Below are 24,807 nucleotides of genomic sequence, written 5' to 3'. Positions count from 1 at the left end.
ACTGCTATTCAGTAGAAATATAATGTGAGCCACATATGGAATGTTATGTTTTTCAGTAGGCATATTTTAAAAGGTAATAAGAAATAAGCAATAAATTTAATGATATATTTTCTTTAACTTAGTATAGCCAAAGTATCATTTCAGCATGCAATCAATCATGTAGAAATTGCTAAGGAGGTATTTGATATTCCTTATTTCATGAAGTCTTCTGAATCTTGTGTGTATTTAACACTCATAGAATGCTTCAATTCAGACTAGTCATGCTTCGAGTGTTCCAGAGCCCCATGTGAGTGGACTGCCATAGAGACAGCCCAGCTCTAGAAATTTCTCTAGTGCCTCTTTCCAGTCAGTTCCCTCCCCTAACCAGAGATTATCACTATTCTGATTTCTAATCTCTGTAGATTAATTTTGTCTATTCTTGAATCTTAGAATGTATACTCTTGTGTCTAGTTTCTTTTGCTCAAAAACCAAGGGTTGCTTTGGGGAGAAGTAACCTACTGATCTTGACAAAAAAATTCCTGAAAGTGTGTGTGTTATACATCAAACAGTTTAGCTTTCCTTCATAACCATGGGGAAAAGGACATGATCTCCTGTGCCCAATATTTCACCTCTTGGGTGTAGCAAGAACAGAAAGGTAGGCTGAGAAGTGGGGTCCTCAGAATAGGTGTAACAAATGTGTCCAGGGACTGTCCCAGCAGAGAGTGGTGGAGACAGTGTGACTTCTAGGCCCACTGAACTGGGCAGCCCAGTTACACTTTGTGGTCCTCAATACTTTATCATCTAAGAACTGTTTTTTTTAATTAAACATTTTATTTTGAGATAATCGTACATTCACATGCAGTTGTAAGAAATAACGCAAACAGATCTCATAGAGTTTCCCCCAGTGATAACATCTTGCAAAACACAGTTCAGTATCACAGCCAGGATATTCACACTGATACAGTCTCACCACCACAAGGATCCTTCAGGTTTCTCTGTTATGGCCACACCTACTTCTTTCCCACTTCCACCCCTCCTTAGGACCTCTCACAGTCTGTTTTCTGTTCTCCATTAATTGGATTTTGTCATTTCAAGAGATTATGTAATGGAGTCATACAGTATACAGTATTTTGAGACTGGTTTTTTCACTCAGCATAATTTCTGGAGATTCATTCAGGTTGTTTTGTGTATCAGTAGTTCCTTTTTTAATTGTTAAATAGTACTCTTTGATATGGACGCACAGTTGGTTTAACCATTCACCCATGGTGGCTCAGACGGTAAATCATCTGCCTACAGTGCAGGAGACCTGGGTTCGATCCCTGGGTGGGGAAGATCCTCTGGAGAAGGAAATGGCAACCCACTCCAGTGCTCTTGCCTGGAAAATCCCATGGGAGGAGCCTGGTAGGCTACAGTCCATGGGGTCGCAAAGAATCGGACACGACTGAGCAACTTGACATTTGGGGTGTTTACAGCCTTTTCAAATAAGGCTGCTATATGCATTCATGTACAGGTTTTTGTGTGATTGTAAATAAGTCTTTGTTTCTCTGGGAACATAATTGCTTATAGTTCTCCTCAGTATCCTCAGGAGGTTGGTTCCAGGACCAATGGAACTGTACAACTGTACCATTTTACATTCTCACCAACAATATAGAAGTGATCAGCATCCTCATCAGTATTTGGTATTGTCACTGTTTTTAATTTTTGTCATGCCGATAGGTGTATAGTGATATCTTACTGTGTTTTTAATATGCATTTCCTAATGGCTAATGATATTGAATAACTTTTCATGTGCTTATTTGCCACCTGTATATCCTTTTTGGTGACATATCTCTTTATGTCTTTTGCCCATTTTCTAGTTGAACTGTTTGGGGTTTTTTTTGTTTGTTTTTTTTTAATATTGAATTATCAGTTCTTTATGCATTCTGGATACTAGTCCTTTGTCAGATATGTGGCTTGCAAATATTTTCTCCCACCTGTAGCTCATCCTGTTGTCCTCTTTAACAGGATCTTTCACAGAGCGGAAAATTTTAATTTTGCTGAAATTAGTTTATTAAGTTTATGGATTGTGCATATAGTGTCAAGTTTAAAAATTTATTGCCTAGCCCTAGATCCTGAAGTTCTTCTCCCATGTTTTTCTCTAGATTTTAAAAAATATTTTTTAATTTATTTGTTTACTTATTTTTGGCCTCACTGGGGCTTTGTTGCTGTATGTGCACTTTCTCTAGTTGCGGCGAGCGGGAGCTACTGTTGGTTGTGGTGCGTCTTCTTATTGCGGTGGTTTCTCTTGTTGCGGAGCACGCGCTCTAGGCGCACAAGCTTCAGTATTTGCAACATGTGGGCTCAGTAGTTGCGGTATGCAGCTCAGCAGTTGTGGCTTGAGGGTCCTAGAGCACGCAGGCTTCAGTAGCTGTGGTGCACAGGCTTAGTAGCTCTGGCATGTGGGATCTTCCTAGGCCAGGGATTGAAGTGGTATCCCGTGCATTGGGGCGGATTCCTATCCACTGTACTAGCAGGGAAATCTGCCTGTTGGGTTTTCGTTGCGGTACACAGACTTCTCTCTAGTTGTGGTAGACTGGCTCAACAGTTGCAGTGCATGGGCTTAATTCCCCCACCAGGGCTCAAATCCACATCCCCTGCATTGGAAGGCAGATTCTTAACCACTGGACCACCAGGAAGTCCCTCTAAATGTTTTTCAGTTTTAGTGTTTTACATGTAAGTCTGTGATCTATTTAGAAGGGTGTTTTTCCCTTCAAAAAGGGTTTCAAAGGTTGAAATTCCTATTTTTTGCTGAGGACCTTTTAACATTATAGTCATTCTTGTGCTTTTGGTGGCCACTGTACAGTAATTTAGGCCATCAATTAAGAAAATGACCATTCACTAGTGCTCTTTGGATTTTTATCTGTCACAACAGCATCTTCATTTTCTTAAACACCAGATTGCATGTTGTAGCTGGTATAAATGTGGCACTCATCTTCATGGGTACATACAAATTTTAACTTTCTTTCAGGGTAAAAATAGGTATTACAGGTTAAAAGTTGTCCCCTCCTTCACAAGCATCTGCCATCTCTACTCCCAGATCAACCACCAGCCTAGTGTCTTTCTGCAAATAGTGAAAGGAGCCCCTCTACACCTGTGAGAATGCAGCCCCATGGTGTGGGGGTCAGTCCAGGGGCTGCTGGGTTGAATAATGAATCTTGGGGTGATGAGCAAGGGAGATGGAAGAGGAGAGTCTCCCTTTCATTTGCCATGAGCTAGAAGATGTACTGGCACATTCAGCTGGAACTGTGTCTCCCACAACGGTGAGTATATTGACTGAGGACTGAGGCTTGCCCAGGAGGTTACCACATGAACGTCACGGGCAGCATGGGGCCCTTCTTGATTGCATTAAAGTTCATCTTGTCCTAGCCCTTCACACAACAGGTCCAGTGGATCATTCTGTCCCTGCCAGCAATTTGCTCCATCTTTTGAATGTTGAAGTACCCCTTCTTAGAAGATTACCAAGCCTCTTATATTTTTCTTCTTAAAATTTTCACATGGAAAAAAATTTTTTAACACAATCAAATAACAAGCTCCTGTGTACCTACCACTCCAAATTAAAATATAGCCATACGTGTTACACAAAAGTATAAATAAATATTATGGATCAAGTTGATGTCTGTTTTGTAAGCCTCCTCTTATTCACCCCTCACCAGAGAACTACTGTCATAAATTTAACGTACGTCGTATCAGAGCACGTTTTTTGCTTTTAACATGTCTCTTGAATCCATAAACAGAAATAGCTTTATCATTTGTAAAGCACTTAGAATGATAAATCATTTTTATAAATGTTTATCATTTGTAAAGCACTTAGAATCATGTCAAGCAAGCAATAAGTGCTCTTTGTTTTTTATCCATAAACAATACTTATGCTTTAGTAATTTTAGCAAAAATTATATCACCGTGCCCTTCCTTTTTCACCCAAAAGTATATTTTGAGATCTGTTTACACCAACACCTATAGATATAGATAATTCTTTTTACCTGATGTTTACAAATCCAGTATATGACAACATCTCCAGCAGTGCAATTCCCACATTAGAGGGTTGGCATTTTCAGCTTTTCTAGAAATTACTCTGGAGAGGCTGTGCTGCTGTGACCACCACAGCTGCTGTTTCCCCACAGCCTCGTAAATACTTAGTATTCCTGAACGAGAACGTGTTTGCCACTCTGGTGGGGGAGCTAAAGTGTTCTTACTGTGGGTTGATTTACGTTTCTCTGATTACCAGTGAGATTGGGTGTCTTTTGAAATGTATTCTGTGAATATTCATATTCTTTGCCCATTTATTGTGTTAGATTACTTGTCCTTATTGATTTGGGGGATTTTTTTCCCCTTTAATACAGGCTAAATGCCAATCTTTTGTCTCATATATAAAATGAAATTTGTAAACCCAGGCAGTTGCTGTCTTTTAGCTTTGTTGATGATTTATGTTTTTCTTAGAGCGCAGGGACCAGACTGGCATGAAATGCCTGTGAGGGGAGGGGCAGAAGCCAGTCTATGACTTGAAACAGAAGCAGATTATTTATTAAAGCTTTCTTGCTGGTGGCTGGCATGGCACCTTGCCCAAGGCAAGAGTGGCCGGCCTCAGTGTGGGGGCTGTTCCTGTGTCCATGGGCCCCTCACATCTAGTCACCATGCTTCCCTGGTAGCTTCTGAAAGGACTAAGAGGATTTGCCCAAGACCTGGGGTAATTCCAGCCTCTGATAGGGACAGGGTTCACCGGCAAGCTCCTGGTCCAGATCCCCAAAACCTCTGCCCAGCAGGTAGTAAGAGGCAAAACAAACTGCTCTCCCAAGTATCTCCTCATACCTATGTACTCAGGTGGTGTGGTCATCCCTGCCTCCATGGCTCCTTCAGGGTCCAGCTCTGCCTGTGGTCTCTGCCTGACCCTGTCAGGACCTGTGATCCTTGGGGCTTACAGAGCCTCTGGCCCTGACTTTGGTCACCTGCCTTGGAATGTCACAGAATGCTACAGTCACTCACAGAAGTTCCCTGAGCTAGGCAGCCTGTTTTCTGTCCAGGTACTGCTGGAAGGCTAGGCTACACTGGGGAGGGCCAACAGCAGTGCAACAACCAGGGGACTGTGCAGTTAGCGTGCAAAGCCACTGTGCTTGGTACTAGAAGTGAGCTGGAAAGATGGGTTCAGAGACAGCAAAGAAGATGAATCGGATACCACAAGTAAGTCATGGAAAAGGGCCAGTGTGTGCTTGAGGGCTGGGAGGTGGGAGGTAAGTGGGAGTGGTTCTCTAAGGGCCTGTGGCACCATTAGCTTCAGGTTTGCTGCCCCAGGCCCGGGGCAACCTCCAAGGAGGCTGTGGATGGGCTGCAGTGTAAAGAAGAGTACATACAGAAAGAGACCCAGGGTTGCCACCCACCCAGATAGGGAAACTTAAGAAAATGAATCTCTTGCCTCATTAATAAAAAATTATCCTTTTTATAAACAAACACACACATATTTTTGGTCACCCTTCAAAAATAAATCACAGACATCACACTACTGATATTTTGCATCTTTGCTGATCTCTCCTGGTTGTTTTGCTTTGATTTGTGACATGGACATCTTGCTTACTGGGCACTCGCCTTCTTTCTCCTGTGCATTTGTGGCAGATTGTGCTATTTTTGTGCTTCCTGTGTCAGCCTCACTTGTCTTTTTCATGGAAAACTGTTTGTGATTGAATGATGAGGCTTTTTTTTACCACCTTTTATGTTGGCATCTTGGACAAGCTGCTTAACTTCTCTCTTAGTTTCTCCAGACAGGGATATGCACACTTGGGATGATTTGCCTGACAGTGTTACAGGGGACATGCTCACTGTTTTCTCACTTCCTTGAGTTCACTGCCCTTCAGGAAATTTACCCATCTCTGCCCTTCTTCACTGAGCATGCCCATCTTTTTCATAAATCAGAATCATTACACTCCCCACTTGTCATTAAACATCTCTACAGACGTTACTGGGAATTATATTTGCAAGTAGACAATTATTTGGTGGATCCTGTTTTCCCACTGGAACAAAGCCAAAGCTTTGCCTCCAGTAAGCCACATTCTAAAGAGTAAGCAGTGTGTCCTGATCTGCTCTGTTCTGCTGAATGTAGGGAACATGCACCCACATAGGAAACCAGTTGGCTGGGCCAGCAGTCAGGAACTGCACAGAGGCCACAGAGCTGCTTTCTCATCTGCTGGAACTCTCAGAAAGGAACACTCTGCTACTTCAAAACTGAGCTATTTATTTTCTTGAGCAGTTTCTTGAGTGTGTTTGGAAATCACAAACAGATGTGTTTGCTTGGCTTGCCCAGTATTATTTATTAATGTATGCATGTATTTTGCACAGAAGCAATACATGCTGCTTTTATTTTTCTGACAGGATGGTAAATTGCATAGTCAGTTGCTAAATTTAGTTTGTGAATTGTGTTTCTATCAACACTGATTTAAGCCCTAGAAAGCTCTTCTTTTTAACTTTACTGTGCACCATTGTGCTCACTCAATTGTGTTCGGCTCTTTGCGACTCCATGGACTGTAGCCCACCAGGCTTCTCTGTCCTTGGAAGTTCTCAGGCAAGAATCCTGGAATGGATTGCCATTTTTTTCTCCAGGGGGTCTTCCCAACCCAGGGATTGAAACTATGTCTCCTGCATCTTCTACATTGGCAGGCAGGTTCTTTACCACTGAGCCATCTGATTAACTTTGTGTTGAAATAGAACATAGATTCAGGAAAGCACGCATATTTTATGTACTTGTTTGATAAATTTTTTGATAAATTGAACATACCCATAGAACCAGAACCTAGCTAGCCACTCTCTTGATTTCTAACAGCATAGAAAATAGTTTTGCCTGTTTTGTATGTATAAATGGAATCAGTATATACCTTTTCCTCTCTGGCTTCTTTCATTTAACATTTTTTAATGAGTTTCATTCATATCGTTGGGTGTAGTCATAGTTCATTTGCTCTCATTGCTATATAATATTGCAAATAATCATCACCATTTATTTATCTATTCTACTGTTGAGTATTTAGGTGCTTTCCATACTGGAGATACAAATGCAAATATCCTGTCTTTTGGTGGGCACATGTATGATTTCTTTTGGCTGTATACCTAGGAATAGAATTTTGTACATTATTTTTAAAAGTGTACAATTCAATCATTTTTATTGTGTTTATGGATATGTGTAAGTCATACCCTTAGCTATCACCTCTCTATCCTCCCATCCCCTCTGCCCTAAGCAACCACTTACTCTACTTTTTGTCTCTACAGATTTGCCTAACCTCAACATGACATAAATGAAATTATACAATATGTGATTTTCTGTGTCTGGCTTCTTTCACTTACTACAATATTTTCAAGGTTCATCCATGTTGTAGCATGTATCAGTATTTCATTCCTTCTTATGGCCAAATAATATTCTATTGTAGAGATATTCCCCATTTTGTTTATCCATTTATGCATTGCTGGATATTTAGGTTGTTTTCACTTTTTGACTATTGTGGATGGTACTGCTCTAAACATCTGTGTACAAATCTTTGAACACTTGTTTTCACTTCTTTTGGGTATATGCCCAAGAGTACAATTGCCACGTCAAATGTTAACTCTATGTTTAACTCTTTGGAGAACCACCAAAATGTTTTCCACAGCAGCTGCACCACTTTACATTCCCATCAGCAATGCAAAAGTGTTCCAGTTTCTCCACATGCTCCCCAAATTTGTTATGCTGGTTTTTTGTTTATACCTTCCTAGTGGGTACAAAGTGCTATTTAATTGTGGTTTCAGTTTACATTTCATGTGCTTGTTGGCCATTCATATATCTTCTTTGGAAAAATGTCTATTCAAGTCCTTTGCTTATTTTTTAATTGAGTTATGTGCATTATTTATAATATATTCATGCCTTTGGGTATTCATTTGAGCACTTCTTACATTCCAGGCCCTGTGAGGCACTGAAGACAAAACAGTGGACCCATTAGTTGCCAAAGATGGAAAGTCAAAACAATTATTTTTTAAAATAATCCTTGTTTCCTACCTTGTCTTATGAAATAAGTCTGGCAGCAGATCTAGGCCTGAACCCTCACATGCCCATTCTCTGTGCACACCTTCAGGTGGGGCTCTGCTTTGGCTTCAGTTCCCTCCCAGCTCCCGCCTGAGCTGACTTACTCCCACCTGGCATTTTATCACACCCAATCCAAGTAGCTCAAGACTTGTTCTAGTTGTTTGAGTTGGGAGCACCTGGGACTCCTGGCGTCCTGCTCCAGCTCCTTAAACTTTCCACAGACAACTTTTCCTAAAACCAAATCTATTTTCTTTTTCAGATTTAAATGGGGCATCTGCCACTTTGTTTAACAATAGAAAAAGAAGTGGCCGCCCTTCTTGCTCAAGGTGTTTTGGGTGTGTCTGAGGAAGGAGAGAAGTAGAATCAATGGTGTTTGCACTTGGGCTTTTGAAATGATGGCTGGTTTTATGAGCAATGCATTGATTTATGAGCAATGCATTGATATGAGTTTCTCGAACTCTGCAATCTTTTGAAGGAGCAACCTGTTTTCACTTCAACCTTGTCCTACCCCAGTTCCAGTTTCTTGGCTTCAATTAGTAAACAATTGTGGAAAAATAAAATTGAGATTAGACAGTCTCTGGTGATCAGATAAGGGCTAAATCCAGAGCCCAGAGAAGAGAATTACCCATCCCATCCTTCCTCCCCAAATTGGGCAGGCAAGGCTATCATGCTGGGGTAGTGGTACTGGATTCTCCATTCTCCACTTCAGGTTCAGCTATTTACCAGCTAGGCAGCCCACTTAGCCTCTTTGCACTTGAGTTTCCTTACCTGTACAAACAGAGTTCATAACTCCCACCTGTATTTTTCAGAATTAGCTTAATGTGTATCAGAGAAACCCCCTCTCATGATGGTTTTAGTAGACGGGAGTTTTTCTGGGAAATGGCCAGTGTGTGACTGGTGTGGTACAGCCTGCTGTCAGGCTCCATGTCCGTCTGTCTTGTTGCTATGATGCCAAGCTCACCATGTGCTCCAAGAGAACCATCACAGGCAGCATTCCAGCCAGCAGGAAAGAAAAAGAGATGTACTTCCCTTTAAGGGCTCTTCTCCAAAGCTGTGCACACACATACACACAACCTCTGCTTAAATCCCATTGGCCAGACTTTATTCTTCGACCAGACCACCTACTGGGGAAGCTTGGAAATGTGGTGTCTATTCCACATGGCCATGTAAACATCTGAGGGTGTATTATTAAGGGAGAAAGGGCTACTGGGGGTCTCTGTCATTCCACCTATCAGAGCCGCTGTGAAGATAACGGAGATAATACACTTTGAACTACATTTGGGGGTGCTGTGCTTAGTCTCAGTTGTGTCTGACTCTCTGTGACCCCACGGACTGTAACCCACCAGGCTCCTCTGTCCTTGGAAGTTCTCAGGCAAGAATCCTGGAATGGATTGCCATTTTTTTCTCCAGGGGATCTTCCCAACCCAGGGATTGAAACTATGTCTCCTGCATCTTCTACATTGGCAGGCAGGTTCTTTACCACTGAGCCATCTGATTAACTTTGTGTTGAAATAGAACATAGATTCAGGAAAGCATGCATATTTTATGTACTTGTTTGATAAATTTTTGATAAATTGAACACACCCATAGAACCAGAACCTAGCTAGCCACTCTCTTGATTTCTAACAGAAATAGAAATATTTCTAATAGAAAATAGTTTTGCCTGTTTTGTATGTATAAATGGAATCAGTATATACCTTTTCCTCTCTGGCTTCTTTCATTTAACATTTTTTAATGAGTTTCATTCATATCGTTGGGTGTAGTCATAGTTCATATGCTCTCATTGCTATATAATATTGCAAATAATCATCACCATTTATTTATCTATTCTACTGTTGAGTATTTAGGTGCTTTCCATATTGGAGAAACAAATGCAAATATCCTGTCTTTTGGTGGGCACATGTATGATTTCTTTTGGCTGTATACCTAGGAATAGAATTTTGTACATTATTTTTTAAAAGTGTACAATTCAATCATTTTTATTGTGTTTATGGATATGTGTAAGTCATACCCTTAGCTATCACCTCTATCCTCCCATCCCCTCTGCCCTAAGCAACCACTTACTCTACTTTTTGTCTCTACAGATTTGCCTAACCTCAACATGACATAAATGAAATTATACAATATGTGATTTTCTGTGTCTGGCTTCTTTCACTTACTACAATATTTTCAAGGTTCATCCATGTTGTAGCATGTATCAGTATGTCATTCCTTCTTATGGCCAAATAATATTCTATTGTAGAGATATTCCCCATTTTGTTTATCCATTTATGCATTGCTGGATATTTAGGTTGTTTTCACTTTTTGACTATTGTGGATGGTACTGCTCTAAACATCTGTGTGCAAATCTTTGAACACTTGTTTTCACTTCTTTTGGGTATATGCCCAAGAGTACAATTGCCACGTCAAATGTTAACTCTATGTTTAATTCTTTGGAGAACCACCAAAATGTTTTCCACAGCAGCTGCACCACTTTACATTCCCATCAGCAATGCAAAAGTGTTCCAGTTTCTCCACATGCTCCCCAAATTTGTTATGCTGGTTTTTTGTTTATACCTTCCTAGTGGGTACAAAGTGCTATTTAATTGTGGTTTCAGTTTACATTTCATGTGCTTGTTGGCCATTCATATATCTTCTTTGGAAAAATGTCTATTCAAGTCCTTTGCTTATTTTTTAATTGAGTTATGTGCATTATTTATAATATATTCATGCCTTTGGGTATTCATTTGAGCACTTCTTACATTCCAGGCCCTGTGAGGCACTGAAGACAAAACAGTGGACCCATTAGTTGCCAAAGATGGAAAGTCAAAACAATTATTTTTCAAAATAATCCTTGTTTCCTACCTTGTCTTATGAAATAAGATCTGGCAGCAGATCTAGGCCTGAACCCTCACATGCCCATTCTCTGTGCACACCTTCAGGTGGGGCTCTGCTTTGGCTTCAGTTCCCTCCCAGCTCCCGCCTGAGCTGACTTACTCCCACCTGGCATTTTATCACACCCAATCCAAGTAGCTCAAGACTTGTTCTAGTTGTTTGAGTTGGGAGCACCTGGGACTCCTGGCGTCCTGCTCCAGCTCCTTAAACTTTCCACAGACAACTTTTCCTAAAACCAAATCTATTTTCTTTTTCAGATTTAAATGGGGCATCTGCCACTTTGTTTAACAATAGAAAAAGAAGTGGCCGCCCTTCTTGCTCAAGGTGTTTTGGGTGTGTCTGAGGAAGGAGAGAAGTAGAATCAATGGTGTTTGCACTTGGGCTTTTGAAATGATGGGTGGTTCTTAAATTTATGAGCAATGCATTGATATGAGTTGATATGATATGATCTTCCCAACCCAGGGATCGAACCCAGGTCTCCCACATTGCAGGCAGATTCTTTACTGTCTGAGCCAACAGGAAGGGGCACATAAATCAACCTGTTCATTTGTCAGCTAGACATTCCAAGAGGCCACTGAAAACCATGGTGAGTGTGTAGAAAATCACATTCCACACCAAACAGGACTCTGGGACATTTTGAGAATAAGAGGATCCATGTTGTGAAACAGATCCCCCCACTCCCCACTTTTTTTTTTCCACTCCCCACTTTTAATGCTTTGTTGACATCGAGACCATTACACTGGCTGAAATCTGTGTTTTTCTGCCTTTTAATTCAGATGCTCGGCTGTTGGGAGGTGGCTTACCAAGGCTTCAAGGGCAGTGGTAAACCACGAATGCAAAAAATGTATTTAGTTAGGATTCACCAGTTATAAGCAACAGAAACCCAACTCAGACTGGCTTAAATGTTTGTTCATATTTTAGATTACATATATAAGTGAGATCATGCAACATTAGACTTTCTGCTTCCGGCTTATTTCCCTTAAGCATAACGTCCTTTGGATTCATTCATGTTGTTGCAAATGGAATTCAGCTCCCCTCTCCCCTCACCAAACTAGCTTAAATTCAAAGAGGGACTTTATTGACTGGTGACAGTGAAAAGTCCAGAGGTATGTAGACTCAACATGTGACTGTGTCTAGGTATTCGACAAGCTCAAGATTAAGTCTGTCACTGGGTCTTCCTGTCTCTGTTTCTGTCTTTGTCTCTGTCTTTCCATCTCTCTACTTTCGCCTGTGTTGACTTTCTTCCTAAGCAGGTTTTCTCTACATGCTTGCTCTTACACCCGTCACTTTGGCAAGCCCAGGAGAGGAGCACATCTGTTTCCCAGTGGGCAAAAATGGGTGCCCTCCACATTATGCCTGTGAGGGAAGGATTTGGGTACAGAGTCTCTTTTGAGGGGTGTCATGGTGACTATGAGGAACTACCTCAGTAGTTCTTTAGGTCTGTCAAACTGAATGGTAGAATGTCGGGGCTGGCAGGGCTTCAGAGGCCTGTGGCTTCTGGCTGTTTTCTGCGCTAGCACACCTGAGGAAAACACCTGGCTTAGTGGCTCACCACAGTCTTTGAGAAGATTGCCCAGGGAGGTGATCTAGTTAGCATCCCTTTGAGGATAACCACTGATCCAAGTCCTCGGACTTTATAGGTGGGGGGGCTGAGGCCCAGAGAGGAGAAGACACAGGTATCTTAACTTGGATTTTCTTGAGAACAAATACTTGGATGCAGGTGGTTTATTTGTGATCCTGGGGAGTAGGAGTGAGGGAGTGTGGAGAGGAGACAAGAAGTCAGTTTGGGGCATGTGTGGGCAACCAGGATCTTACCGCCCCCGCTACCCCACCCCAGGCTTGATGCCTCCCAGAACTGCCCAGCCACAGAAGGAGAAACTTGAGGGAGTCCCTGAGGACAGAACCACAAGAAACTGCCCTATCAGTGAAACTAGAAATGTGTTGAGGACACATGTCAAGGGACACCGAAGGTGTTTGTGACAATCTCCCACCCAGCCAGTGGGATGAGACCTCAGGCCCCCAAGTCCAGCCCAGTGCTCACTCGCTCTCCAGTGTGTGACTCATCTTTACTGAAGTCAGGACAACCTACCCATCAGCCTGCACCAGGATGCACCCTCCTGTGACATGAGGTCTCCTCTCTCATTTATAGGGAAACCCAGTTTTGCTCCCCTCTGCCCTGCATACTTTATTCTGTCCAGAAATTCTCCCCTATAAGCCAGAAGCAGCCAATCAGTGACAGTTAGAATTGGCCTTTTCAGCTCAGCAACTGTAGGACTGAATCATCAGGAAGGGTCCCCAGGGCCTACACCACCCTGGGGTGGTGGTCTGGAAAGCCTGGATCTGGAGCATGCCCTCTCGGATGAGAACAGGGTCTGAAAGCTGTCATATACTTCTCTGGGCCTGGATGGGAGCCCAGCACCTGTCACCCAGGTCTGGCAAATGGGCATAAGCAGGCCTAAGCCTATGATACTTAGACTTCTGGGGACCTTTTTAAAAAAAAAATAATAATTAATTGTTTTAATAATTCATAACAGTTTTAGTTACAGAATAACTGAGTAGATCATACATAGAATTCATTATGCCCACCACCGACCCCATCCCTGGCACTATTTCTCTGATATTAACATCTGCATTAGTATGGTACAATTAGTGAACTAGTATGGTATGTTATTGGCTTCCCAGGTGGCGCTAGTGGTAAAGAACCTGCCCACCAGTGTAAGAGACACAGGTTCAGTCCCTGGGCCAGGAAGATCCCCTGGAGGGAGGGCACAACAACTGACTCCAGTATTGCTGCCTGGAGAATCTCATGGACAGAGGAGACTGGCGGGCTACAGTTCATAGGGTCACAAAGAAGCAGACTAGACTGAAGCGACTTAGCACACATGCACTCATGGTACATTATTGTTGACTGTGGTCCGAGTTTACATCAGGGTTTAGTCCTTGTGTTAGATTATTCTGTGGGTTTTGACAGATACCCAGGGGTCTTTTTACCAGGAGGAAGCGGTGTCTAGAATGAGGCCATTCTCAGCCCTCCCAGGCTACCTCTCAGCATGATTGACCTTAGCGTCCCTTTCCAGGGTTTGAATGCCAAGGCTCCAGACCCTTTGCACTGAGTGGAAGCTGAGGAGTAGGCTGGGGAGAAGAATCTTCTCTCTGATTAGGGACAGAGGTCAGCCTCCAGGTTTTGATTTCCCAAGGGCGAAGTAGCTCCTAAGTTAAATGGGTCCCTGGGGATGAGGCAGATCAGACAGTTTCTGGAGTTTCCTGCACACGTTGTATGCAACCTGCTTCCTAGCACGTTGTGCCAGCCTTTGGTTCCAGGGAGGCCTGGCTTGGTGCAGTTGAACCCATAGTCCCTCTTCCCACAGTTCTGAAGAGCTGGATCACAATGTCCCCTTGCCTGTTGGAGGCTTCAGCTACGTCCAGGGCCACATCGGATTGCGCCTTAATAACCAGACCGTGGGGCGGTGCCTGGATGTCACAGCACAGAGGATCCCAGACCAGGAGGCCTTGGTTGTCCACCACGAAAACATCAGGTTGACCTTTGCCCAACTCAAGGAGGAGGTGGGTTCTGACTTTGAACCTTCCAAGTGGGCAGGTGCTGGCCCCCGGGTGCCAAGCTTGGTGGAGCTGCAAGGGTGGTGCCTGGCTATGGGGCAGGGTACTGGAGCTGCCTGAGAGCCTCCAAGGAATGTCAGGAGAAGAGGGCAGGGCTGAGGCAGAGGTGGCTCAGGTGCCTCCTGCATCAGTCGTTCCTGGGACACTGGTTAATTATGCATGTTCCCAAGTCCCCCTCCAGATCTGAGGCCTGCGTATCTGCCTGTCCCTCATTCCCAAGTGGTTCTGATGTGAACTCTTGGGCCAAAGGTTAAAGTCAGAGTCATGGGCTCCTTTCTGCTCACCTGCATCTCACCCCTCTGTTCCCCTTCTGTTTACTCCAGGTGGATAAAGCTGCTTCTGGGCTCTTGAGTATCGGCCTCCGCAAGGGTGACCGGCTGGGCATGTGGGGACCCAACTCCTATGCGTGGGTACTCATGCAGCTGGCCACAGCCCAGGCTGGCATCATTCTGGTGAGGAGGGGATTGCCTGGCACAGCTGGGTATGTGGAGGGGGTGGCATCATTCAGGGGAGCTCCCTGGACCCTTGGCCCCAGAATCACACCAGTGCCTGGCTGGTTTCAGACCAGCTAGTGCTTTCTCCTGAAGCCCGCCAAGGAAGCCTGAAGGTACAGGGTGCTGCCTCTGAGGGTGGAGGGGCTGCAAGTGGGACAGCATCTGCCCAGGACACGTGATGTACCCTCACTGTCTCCACCAGGTATCTGTGAATCCAGCGTACCAGGCTATGGAGCTGGAGTATGCCCTCAAGAAGGTGGGCCCATTCCTTGGGTGTTGTGGGGGAAGCCAGCTAGTACCTAGCACAGGGGGCTTCCAGTTGTCACAGAAGGCTGAGAGCGGTGGGGAGCATGCACAGGGTGACACCCTGAGTCTGTCCTTCTTTAGGCAGTGGGTGGGAGGAGGGGATGGTTGGTCAGACAGGCTAGTGTGTGTGTTGGGGGTGGTGGCTGTGTGTATTTTGGTGGCAGTGTATGGGGGAGAGAGCAACTGTCAGGACTCTACCACATTCCTAGGCTGGGGCTTCCTGCTGACCATGGTGGGGGGCTCCGCTTCTACAGGTGGGCTGCAAAGCCATCGTATTTCCCAAGCAATTCAAGTCCCAGCATTACTACAACATCCTGAAGCAGATCTGTCCAGAGGTGGAAAAGGCCCAGCCAGGGGCCTTGATGAGTCAGAGGTGGGGGTGTCCCGGGTTGGGAGGGGTACATCATGCTGTATCCTGGCCCCCTCTCTCCTTACCCATCTCTGTGGGCCCTCCCTCAGCCCCTGACTCTCATCATGCCCCCCACCGCCAGGCTCCCGGATCTGACCACGGTCATCTCAGTGGATGCCCATCTGCCAGGGACGCTGCTCCTGGATGAGGTGGTGGCAGCTGGCAGTCAAGAGCAGAATCTGGCCCGGCTTCGGCACACCCAGCAGTTCCTGTCCTGCCATGACCCCATCAATATCCAGTTCACCTCGGTAGGGCAGAGATCTCCAGGTCCTGATCGCAGGCTGGCATGCTAACCCCTGCCTGCCCTGTGACCTGCCCCCGAGAACGAGGAGGCAGCAGAGATCAGGAGAGCACTCTTCTCCTGGGGCCAGCCCTAGCTGTCCCCTCTGCCCTGGAAAACATCAGCAACTAGTGTTCTTGTCACATGCCCCTCTCCCCTGGCCCTCTTGTCCCCAGCACAGGGGCAGATGTGCTAAGCCACCACAGGTCAGAGCCCCTCATTTGGCAGATGGGGAAACTGAGGCCCAGAAAGGCCATCTGCTGGTGAGCCTCTGAGCCACCTTATAAGTGGCCTGAGAACAGACCCCTTCTGCCACATTTCTGAAACCTAACACCTGGCCCCGTGCAGGCACAAGGCAAATCTCTGTAAACGTGTACTGAGTGAATGAATGTATCTAGGGCAACAATCTCAATCTCCTGACTCCCAGTCCAGCGCTCTTCCATGCCGTGGCCCAGGGTGGGAAGGAGATGGGATGAAAGAGGCCAAGCTATCAGCTTCTTGTCTTGTCAGGGGACAACCGGCAGCCCCAAGGGGGCCACACTCTCCCATTACAACATTGTCAACAACGCCAACATGATAGGACAGCGCCTGAGACTGCACCAGAAGGTGAGGGGGTGCTGGCCCAGCAAGGGCTTCCTGGCACCCTGCAGGGGTGGGGGCTTGCTGGATTCCCCCTGCTGGCTAGAGGAGCTGGGCTTCTGGCCCTGCAGTAGACCCAGCTCCTGCTTCCATCTCCAGACGCCAGAGGAGTCGCGGGTAGTCCTGCCCAGCCCCCTGTACCACTGCCTGGGTTCTGTGGGGGGCACAATGGTGAGCTTGATGCACGGTATCACCCTCATCCTGTGCTCTCCAGTCTTTGAGGGCAAGAAGACGCTGGAGGCCATCAGCAGAGAAAGGTGGGCGTCAGTGGGCAGCTATCTGTGGGCCTATAAGATTCTCCTGTTCCTCACTCCTGGGCCCTGATTCCTTTCCAAGCTGTCTCCCTCCAATCAAGAGAAATGGAGATGGGGTAGTGGGAGATTCTCAGGAGACCAGTCCCTCCCTCCAAGGAGCTTCTGTTTATTCCCCACAATTGCAGCCTTGGCCCTTATTGTAGGGTTAGAGTCCGGTGGGTGAGAGGAGGAAGTTCCCTTCTACTTCCAAGCCTGATTTTGAGATGCACCTCCCTTATACAGAGGCTCCTTCCTGTATGGGACCCCCACAATGTTCGTGGACGTTCTGAACCAACCAGACTTCTCCAGTTACGACATCTCAACCTTGCGTGGAGGTGGGATGGGGCCAAGAGTGGTGAGGCCAGGACTAGCCTAGCAAGCTACATATGTGCCCAATCTGTCATTTAAGGGCAAAAAGGCCACTAAACATGGGTGGGAGGGAGGGAAATCCCAAATGTCCCTAGACACCAGCCTAAGGCCAGTTGCCTAGACATCAGCCTAAGGACAGCTGCCAGGTCTAGAAACAAGTCCAGGGTTGGGAAGCAAAGGGAATGTTATTTCCTAAAAAGGGCCATAGGTGAATGGGAGTCCACTGGACCTGAAGAAGGTGGGAGCTGTGTCAGCCCTTTCTCCGATTCAGGTGTGATTGCTGGGTCTCCTGCACCCCCAGAGCTGATCAGAGCCATCATCAACAAGCTGAACATGAAGGAGCTAGTGGTAAGTAGAGGCAGGGGCTGGGGTAGGGGGCAGGCCAGGGCTGGGCAAGAACAGATTGCTGGATGTGGCGAGGAGTCCAGCCTGGGTCTCCAAGGAAGACCCTTTGGCTGGCCCTCATTCTAGAAAGCAGATGTGAGAAACTGCAGTCTGACCTCATCAACAGCTCTCAGGTCACAGAGATAGGTGACAGGGGAGTAAATATTATACATACATAAATTTATATTTATAGATATCTGGGGAAGAAATGCAGCATGGGAGAATGTGTGGCAAAGCACCAGTGTCCTGGCAGGCGGGGGCTGGCGGAGTTGAGGGTCGGGGCTTCAGACCCTTCCTAGAAGCAAGGGGTGGGGCAAGGATCTGATGTTTGTTTCCAAATGACAGGGAAAGGGAAATCAAGAGGAGGATTCTGGAAGGGTGGCCATCCTGATGGTCACCCTGTTCTGGTCCTAAAGGACTTGGGAGTCTTAGCAACAGCTTCTCTGAGAGGAGCTGTGGCCATGAGGCCAGGCTTGCTGGAGCTCTCAGCATTAAGTGGAGCTGGGTTTGTGCTGGAGTGCCCGGGTGCCCTGCCAGGACATGTCTAGGTATGGACAGATCTATATCAGCAGAGGGTGTTGGGAGAAGATGGGAGTCAGAGGTGAGAGGATCAGTAGTTTCTCCGGCAGAAGGCAGAGGCCAGTCACCAGGACTGGCTGGGTCAGGACCTGTGGTGAGGCAAGGACTGGTGTCAGGACGCCAACAATCTAGATGATGTTTGGAGAGAATGGTGGGAGTCCTAGGCAGTATCATTCATTTTCCCCCTTAAAGGAGGGAGCCCCAGTCCTCCCCTCCTTTCCCTATAAAAATGGAAGTATCTTGGGACACCCTCCTCAATTCCAGAATCTCCAGAGAGAGAATGGGGGCCATGCCCACCGGACCCCACCTGTTTAATGGCGGCCAGCTTTCTTGGACCTCTTAGTGGGGAACTTGCAGCCGCGGAAGGCATCCGTGTCACGAATGTGCTGGCCCCTGAACTTGGCGGGCGATGCACAAGTGGCGTCAGGGCGAGAGGTCTTAGCTTCCAGCCACCTGGAAAGACAGAGAGTTGCTGGGGTTGGGGAAGAGATGTAAGAGTATTGGAGGTAAGGACAGTGAACCATGGGGTCAGGTTGACTTTGCTTTGGGGTAGTCTGAAACAGTCATCTTCATTTTACAAATGGGGAAATGCCCAGCATCCCACACCTCTTAGGAAGCAAATCTAGGACATATGCCTAGGATGTCTTAGTGCAGGGTCAGTATGTCTCCACTCCATCACATGAGGATGGCTTCTAGGGGTACTACTGGGGTCCTCTCACCTCCGAAGGCCCCGGAGCTGGCAGGTACACTTCCAGGGGTTGTTGGTGAGGGTGAGGGTCTCCAGGCTGTCAAAGGGGAAGTTGGAGGGCAGCTGGTTCAGGCGGTTGTTCTCCAGATGGACATGTTTCAGCGTGGTCACACCCAGGAAGGCACCGTCGGAAAACTAGGGAGCAGGGTGGGCATGAGTGAGCACCCCAGTCCTACTGTCTGGCCTCTCCCAGCTCTATGCTCCCAAGGGGCAGGGTCTTCCCTGAATGCAAGCAGTGGCACCTTGAGCAGAGTCACAGCATGACTAGGTTTTCTCAGGTGATCTAATCCATACAATGGTCCGTTGAGCCAAGTAGTGTTATTTGCAATATGTAGATTTCGGGGCAAGCTTAAGTCCCTTGCTCAGGTTGGCACTAGGGAGTCAACAGTAGCTGCAGGGCCACATCTCACTCCTCTTCCCCTGGCACCGTGCCCCCTGTGCAAACACTGGGACTGGGGAGGCAGCCAGAGTTTGGCCCCAGCAGCCCAAGCTGGCACAGAGTGAAGCTGGTCAGTGTTTGGTGGGATGGGCAGTGGGCCCAGGCTCCCCACAAGCCCCAGGGTCCTGTATGTCCCCCAGCTTTGTCCTCACTGCTCCCTCACTGCCTGCCAGGCACTATTTGTGGAGCCACCTTGGTGGAGTCTTGGGCCAGGCTGGCTGGCTCCAGAGGAAACATTCTATTGGTGCCCACATCTTGGCCCAGACGTCACGGTTCTGCCTGGCCTCGCCTGCCCCAAATGAGCCCCTGCTTCCCCGCTCTACTTCCCACTGAAAGGCCACGCTGGCAATAATGGGCCACAGGGGACGCTGACTTCAGCTGGGAACTGTTTGGGGCTGAAGAAGGGCAGGCTCGGGCAGGCTCTGTCCGCCTAGACAAAGACTGGTTGCCATCCAGGTATGATTCTGCCCTCATCTCTGCGCCTGTGGCCCAGGGAACAGTGTGAACCTCCTTGGTAATCAGACTGCTCTGATAACCCTCTCCCCACTTTACCCTGTTCCCTGCCCAAACCTCCTGGTGAAGCCCCTGTGCCAGAGCAATTTTCTAGTCCCAAGGAGGGATTCTACCCTGACCCAAGGCAGCAGGACCTGGCCAGGCACTGGCCATCAAAGGAGACCAAGTCCTGAGGGAGGACAAAGTCAGAAGATGGGTCTGGTGAGCAGGGTGTGCAAAGGGCAGTGAGTGGTCTGGGGCACAGTGAGGCATGGCCAATCTTTCCTGTGGGGTGACACCTAGGGTCCTTGTGCCAAAGGTTGACAATAGTGAGTGGCTCTTGCCTTTTCCCCTTCATGGAGCCCATGGGTGCCATGCCTGCAGCCTGGGGCAGGCCCCTGATCCATGGTCCCCACTCAGCTGAAATGGACCTGAGAATGCCGTGGAATGTATATGTGTGGACTGGGGGTGGGGTGGGGGATCCACCGGGGCCTCTGGGAGGCATGGAGGAGGTCTTCCTCAGTTCTGTGCTCCCTACTCACTCCCCAGCCCCCAACTCCACCTCAGCACTCATGCACACTCCCCACCAGGAACAGGGTCTCTTTGTGGGCCTGATTTGCCCAGCTTCTCTGGAAGGCTTCTCAATAAACAAACCTCCCTTTATGGGGTGGTAGGTTTACTGGAGGCAGGAAAAAAACAGCAGAGGAGGGGTGGAAGGCCCAACAGGATGAGGTGGCTTCTACGCACAGCAGGGGCGTTGAAGGCCCTGGATATGCCTCCTGGGGGCCATTGGTGGGGCCAGGACAGCCTAGCTCTGTTTATAAGTAGGACTCCTAGGAGGGCAGTGGCTGAGACTAGGAACAGGGACAGCAGGGCAGGATTTGGGGTGGGGATGTGATAAGAAGACTGAAGCAACTTAGCATGCATGCATGCATTGGAGAAGGAAATGGCAACCCACTCCAGGGTTCTTGCCTGGAGAATCCCAAGGACAAGGGAGCCTGGTGGGCTGCCATCTATGGGGTCGCACAGAGTCAGACACGACTGAAGCAACTTAGCAGCAGCAGCGATAAGATGAGGACAGAGCTCCACACCTTGGAGACAGCCATAGGAAGAGGCAATCTTAGGGGAGAGGGGATGGTGCCCAGCTGTGGCCCTGGACCCCTGGGCCTCCTGGCAGTGAAGAAGGAGCCAGCACAGCCCCGCAACCAGGAGCTCACCTTCTCCAGGTTGGTGTTGTCCAGCCAGAGCGTCTCCAGGTATCTGCCGAAGGACTGGAAGGCGTTGTCAGGAATGCTTTTCAGGGGATTGTGGGACAGCTTCAGCTCCTCCACCACCCTCAGCTTGCTCAGAGCAGCTGAGGGGTAGCTGGACAGCTGGTTCCTGTCCAGGTAGAACTTGGCGAGGTTTTCCACGTCGTCCAGAGCACCGGGCTGCAGGGAACTGAGTGAGTTTTCCGACAGGTAGAGCCAGCGCAGGTCCTTGGCGCCCTGGAAGGCACCTGAGCGCAGCTCTCGGATCTTGTTGTTGTTGAGCTGCAGGATGAAAAGGTTGACCAGAGGGGAGAGCAGCCCCCGGGGCAGCTCCGTCACCTTATTGTGGTCCAGGTAGAGGTAGGTGAGCTCGGTCAGGTCGTCAAAGGCACCAGCACGCAGCACGCGGATGTCGTTATGGGACAGGTACAGGTAGATGAGCTGCTTGAGGCCTCGGAAGGCGCCAGCGGCCACCTCACGGATCTGACAGTGCTGCAGGTGCAGCGACACGAGGTTGGGCATGGCCCGAAATGAGTTGGCCGCCAGCACAGGGAAGTTGTTGCGCTGTAGGTTAAGCAGCTTGGTCTTCTCTGACACCTTGGGGATCTTCTGCAGCCCCACCTTGTCGCAGATGACGTGCTGCAGGTCGCTGTGGCAGTGGCAGTTCTGGGGGCAGGCGGCCAGCGCAGGCAGCAGGCTGGCCAGGAGGCCCAGGCTGAGGCTGAGCAGGAGCATCGGGCGGGCCATGGCCGGGAAGTCTGGGGCCGAGGCAGGGGGCAGCGGCAAGTCCTCGGCGCTCCGTCTCCCGCCCTATTTATATGGTGGCCCTGACCGCAGCCGGCAGCCAGAGCCAGCTTCTACGTGGAGCCGGAGGCCACCGGGTTAACTCCCTCCCGCCCAGAGCTGCGCCCCTGCCCTCGACGGGGAAGGGCCCTCCCACCCTGGGGACTCTGCGGGGGGCCGCACTGGCCCCGAACCTCAGCCCCTAGCTCGGGCCCCTGTCTCCCTGCCCTCGGACCCCGCTCCCTCCCCACCCCGACCTCCTCTCCGCCTGGGGGCGTGGGGGGGGGGCGGGGAGGGTATGAGTGTCTCCGGTTTACTCCAGAGTCCGGGAGAGGGGCAGTCCCTGAACTTATTTGTTTGCTCGACTCTGAGCCTCTACGCCTCCCCCCAGACGCCCTCGGCCGTGTGCCCTGGACCCAGTGCGGGAGGAAGCAGGGCCGGACAGCCGGACGAGAGTCTCGCCGCGGTCGCAGGCCGGCGCGCTTTAATGGGACTCTTGTGCGGCGCCGGCGGAGCGTGAGAGCCACCCTGGCGTCGGGCTCCCCGCTCCAGCTGCTTTCAAGAGGTGGAGCTCTTCCCCGCCCTCGACTGGCCCTGGCCTCTCTCTCCCAGCCTCAGGCTGGCTTTCTGCCCCCTGCACCCCCTGTGTCCTTTGCCACGACTGAAGGCAGCCAGAAAAGTGGGAACTGGGGGTGAGGGGATGACACACAGGCCCTCGGCAAACACCTAAAGACCACAGGCACAGTCGCGCTGTCTTCCCCCCTCCTTAATCTCCGCAGAATGTCCACATCTCCTCATACCCACCCCACCCCGCAGTGGTCAGGACCCTTGGTGGGGGGTGGTTCTCTCAGGGTGGTGGCCAGAGTGGCGCCAAGGTGTACTTGGCTGAAGCCACACCTGGGCAGTGGCCCCCAGGACGGTAAGGGTGGGAGAGAGGGCTGGGTCCCCACAGCTCAGGCTTCACGACCCCAGGTCCTGTGGGCAGCCCTACCCCAGCCAACTGGGTCTGTGTGTGTCTACTTGTCAGCCACGGTGTCTGGGTTCCTGTGGAAACGGGAGGGTGGGCAGGCAGAGTCACAGGTCTGGCCCCAAAGCAAGCTCTGGACTGACTGGTAGGAGTTCTTGTCTGTGTTGGGGAGTGAGAGGAGGAACCAGACCCCAGGTCTTGCCAGACCCCAGCTATGCCTGATTCGTGCCCACTAACACAGAGGAAATTGAGGGTAGGGTAGGGCTGAAGGATGAACAAAGGTCTGGTGTCTTTGCTGGCTGGAAGGAACCTAGCCAGCCCCTCTCCCTTCATCCAGAGCTCAGGTGCGGAGGCCTCCCGTCTCCTAAGCCCCTTTCAGCCGTTGCCTCTGGATGGGGGTCATACTTGGGCCAGAACACTGTCTTGTGGTATTCCTCCAAGACTGACTGCTGGTTTTCTGTTGCTCAGGATGTTCCAACCACTAGAAGGGGGGCTGGGGTGTGTGCCACTGGCTTTTTAAACCCTTGCTTTGGCTGTATTTTTATTTTGAGCCAAACAAATTTACAGGAAACTCTCCAGAACTTGAAGGGGGGGGGGCACCCTACCCCAAGACCAGGCATTTATCCTGGGTTTTGAGTGGATAGGGCAGGGTAGGGGTAGGTGGCTGCTATCTGTGTAGCTCCCGGCTGGGCCAAGGCAGGCTGGCTTTCTCATCAAATTTATGGATTCTTCAGCTTGGAAAGAAGGGGCAGGGGATGCTGTGGCCTGAAATCGGGAAGGGGGTGTTAAGACAGCCTGGGAATGGGGTGGGGAAGCTGAGATGTTGGTAACTGGGAGCCACAGGCTAAACCATGTGGTTGCTCCAAGGAAGCAGGAAGACTGAGAGCCTGGCTGGAAGAGAATGGCTTCCCTGCTCTTAATTTTATTTCAGACCTGGGCCCCCTGCTAGTTGAGCTAGTCTGACTATCTATCCAGTGCCTCTGCCTCCTGACCCTGACTTCTGCCAAACATGACTCTTTTCCCACCGTTCAACTGCTCCCATCCCCCACAACCCACTCCCCACCCCAGGTCCTTCCCTCAGGGTAACATCCCCATCCTTCTGCTCCCCAGGCTCTGTTCCAAACACCCTTTCTGGCCCCTCTAGGTGGCTTATGGAACCACAGAGAACAGCCCCGTGACCTTCATGAACTTCACCGAGGACACTGTGGAGCAGAAGGCAGAAAGTGTGGGCAGAGTCATGCCTCACACAGAGGTGGGCCCCAGACACCCCCCCCCCCTCACTTGGGTGCACCCCCTGGGACGTTTATTGCTTTCAATTAGAGATCCAAACAGCTCACTCCAGACACTGAGCGCCCCCAGCCACGAGGTCTTCCTGGCCCTGGCCTGGGGCTTTCTCTGTGAGCTGAGGCCTGAACTGGGAAGAGCTGGAACAGTGGCCAGCTGCCAGCTGAACTTCTCTGCAGCCTCCCTTCCTGTCTGAGGTGTGTTTTTGCCAAGCCCACTGTCTGTTTTGGGGCAGCCAGAACAGCCTCATAGAGGAGCCAGAGCACAGAGATTTTTCCTACATAGCTCTTTCTCTCCCATAGCCCTCCCCTCCCCCCCACCTCATTTCAGCAGAGTTCCTCTTTGTGCTTGGCATAAACAGTTTCCCAAACAGCTTCTCCCTCTCGGAGTCCCTTGCATCTTGAAGACTGACCCAGAGTACTTTTCACTCTCAAATTCCCAGCCTCCAATGCTGGTGCTTTATGCCAGCCGGTACCTGGTTTCCCCTCCCGCCTTGTACCTTGCCCCTCTGGGATTACTGCCAATGTGCTTCCCCTGGGGTCTACCTCT

General features: G+C 49.0%; 2 protein-coding genes across 2 annotated transcripts in view; one reads left to right on the top strand and one right to left on the bottom strand.

Annotated features, from left to right (window-relative positions):
• ACSF2 (acyl-CoA synthetase family member 2) overlaps positions 1-24,807 on the top strand; it is a 32,904-nt gene that overhangs the window by 5,561 nt on the left and 2,536 nt on the right. The window contains exons 2-11 of the mRNA XM_061143742.1: positions 14,293-14,488; positions 14,866-14,994; positions 15,239-15,292; positions 15,597-15,715; positions 15,834-15,999; positions 16,542-16,637; positions 16,770-16,927; positions 17,207-17,298; positions 17,604-17,680; positions 24,119-24,226. Coding sequence (XP_060999725.1) covers positions 14,293-14,488; positions 14,866-14,994; positions 15,239-15,292; positions 15,597-15,715; positions 15,834-15,999; positions 16,542-16,637; positions 16,770-16,927; positions 17,207-17,298; positions 17,604-17,680; positions 24,119-24,226 — 1,195 coding nt within the window. The remainder of the gene's footprint in view (positions 1-14,292; positions 14,489-14,865; positions 14,995-15,238; positions 15,293-15,596; positions 15,716-15,833; positions 16,000-16,541; positions 16,638-16,769; positions 16,928-17,206; positions 17,299-17,603; positions 17,681-24,118; positions 24,227-24,807) is intronic.
• CHAD (chondroadherin) lies at positions 17,706-24,130 on the bottom strand. The gene is made up of 4 exons (XM_061143748.1): positions 21,192-24,130; positions 19,015-19,178; positions 18,603-18,748; positions 17,706-18,384 (listed from the first exon to the last, which is right to left on the bottom strand). The coding sequence occupies exons 1-3, from the start codon at positions 21,969-21,971 to the stop codon at positions 18,607-18,609; spliced, it is 1,086 nt and encodes a 361-aa protein (XP_060999731.1). The 5' UTR covers positions 21,972-24,130; the 3' UTR covers positions 17,706-18,384; positions 18,603-18,606.

Source organism: Dama dama, chromosome 5 (genome assembly GCF_033118175.1).
Source record: "Dama dama isolate Ldn47 chromosome 5, ASM3311817v1, whole genome shotgun sequence".
Classification (NCBI taxonomy): domain Eukaryota; kingdom Metazoa; phylum Chordata; class Mammalia; order Artiodactyla; family Cervidae; genus Dama; species Dama dama.
This window is presented reverse-complemented; position numbering and strand designations above follow the sequence as displayed.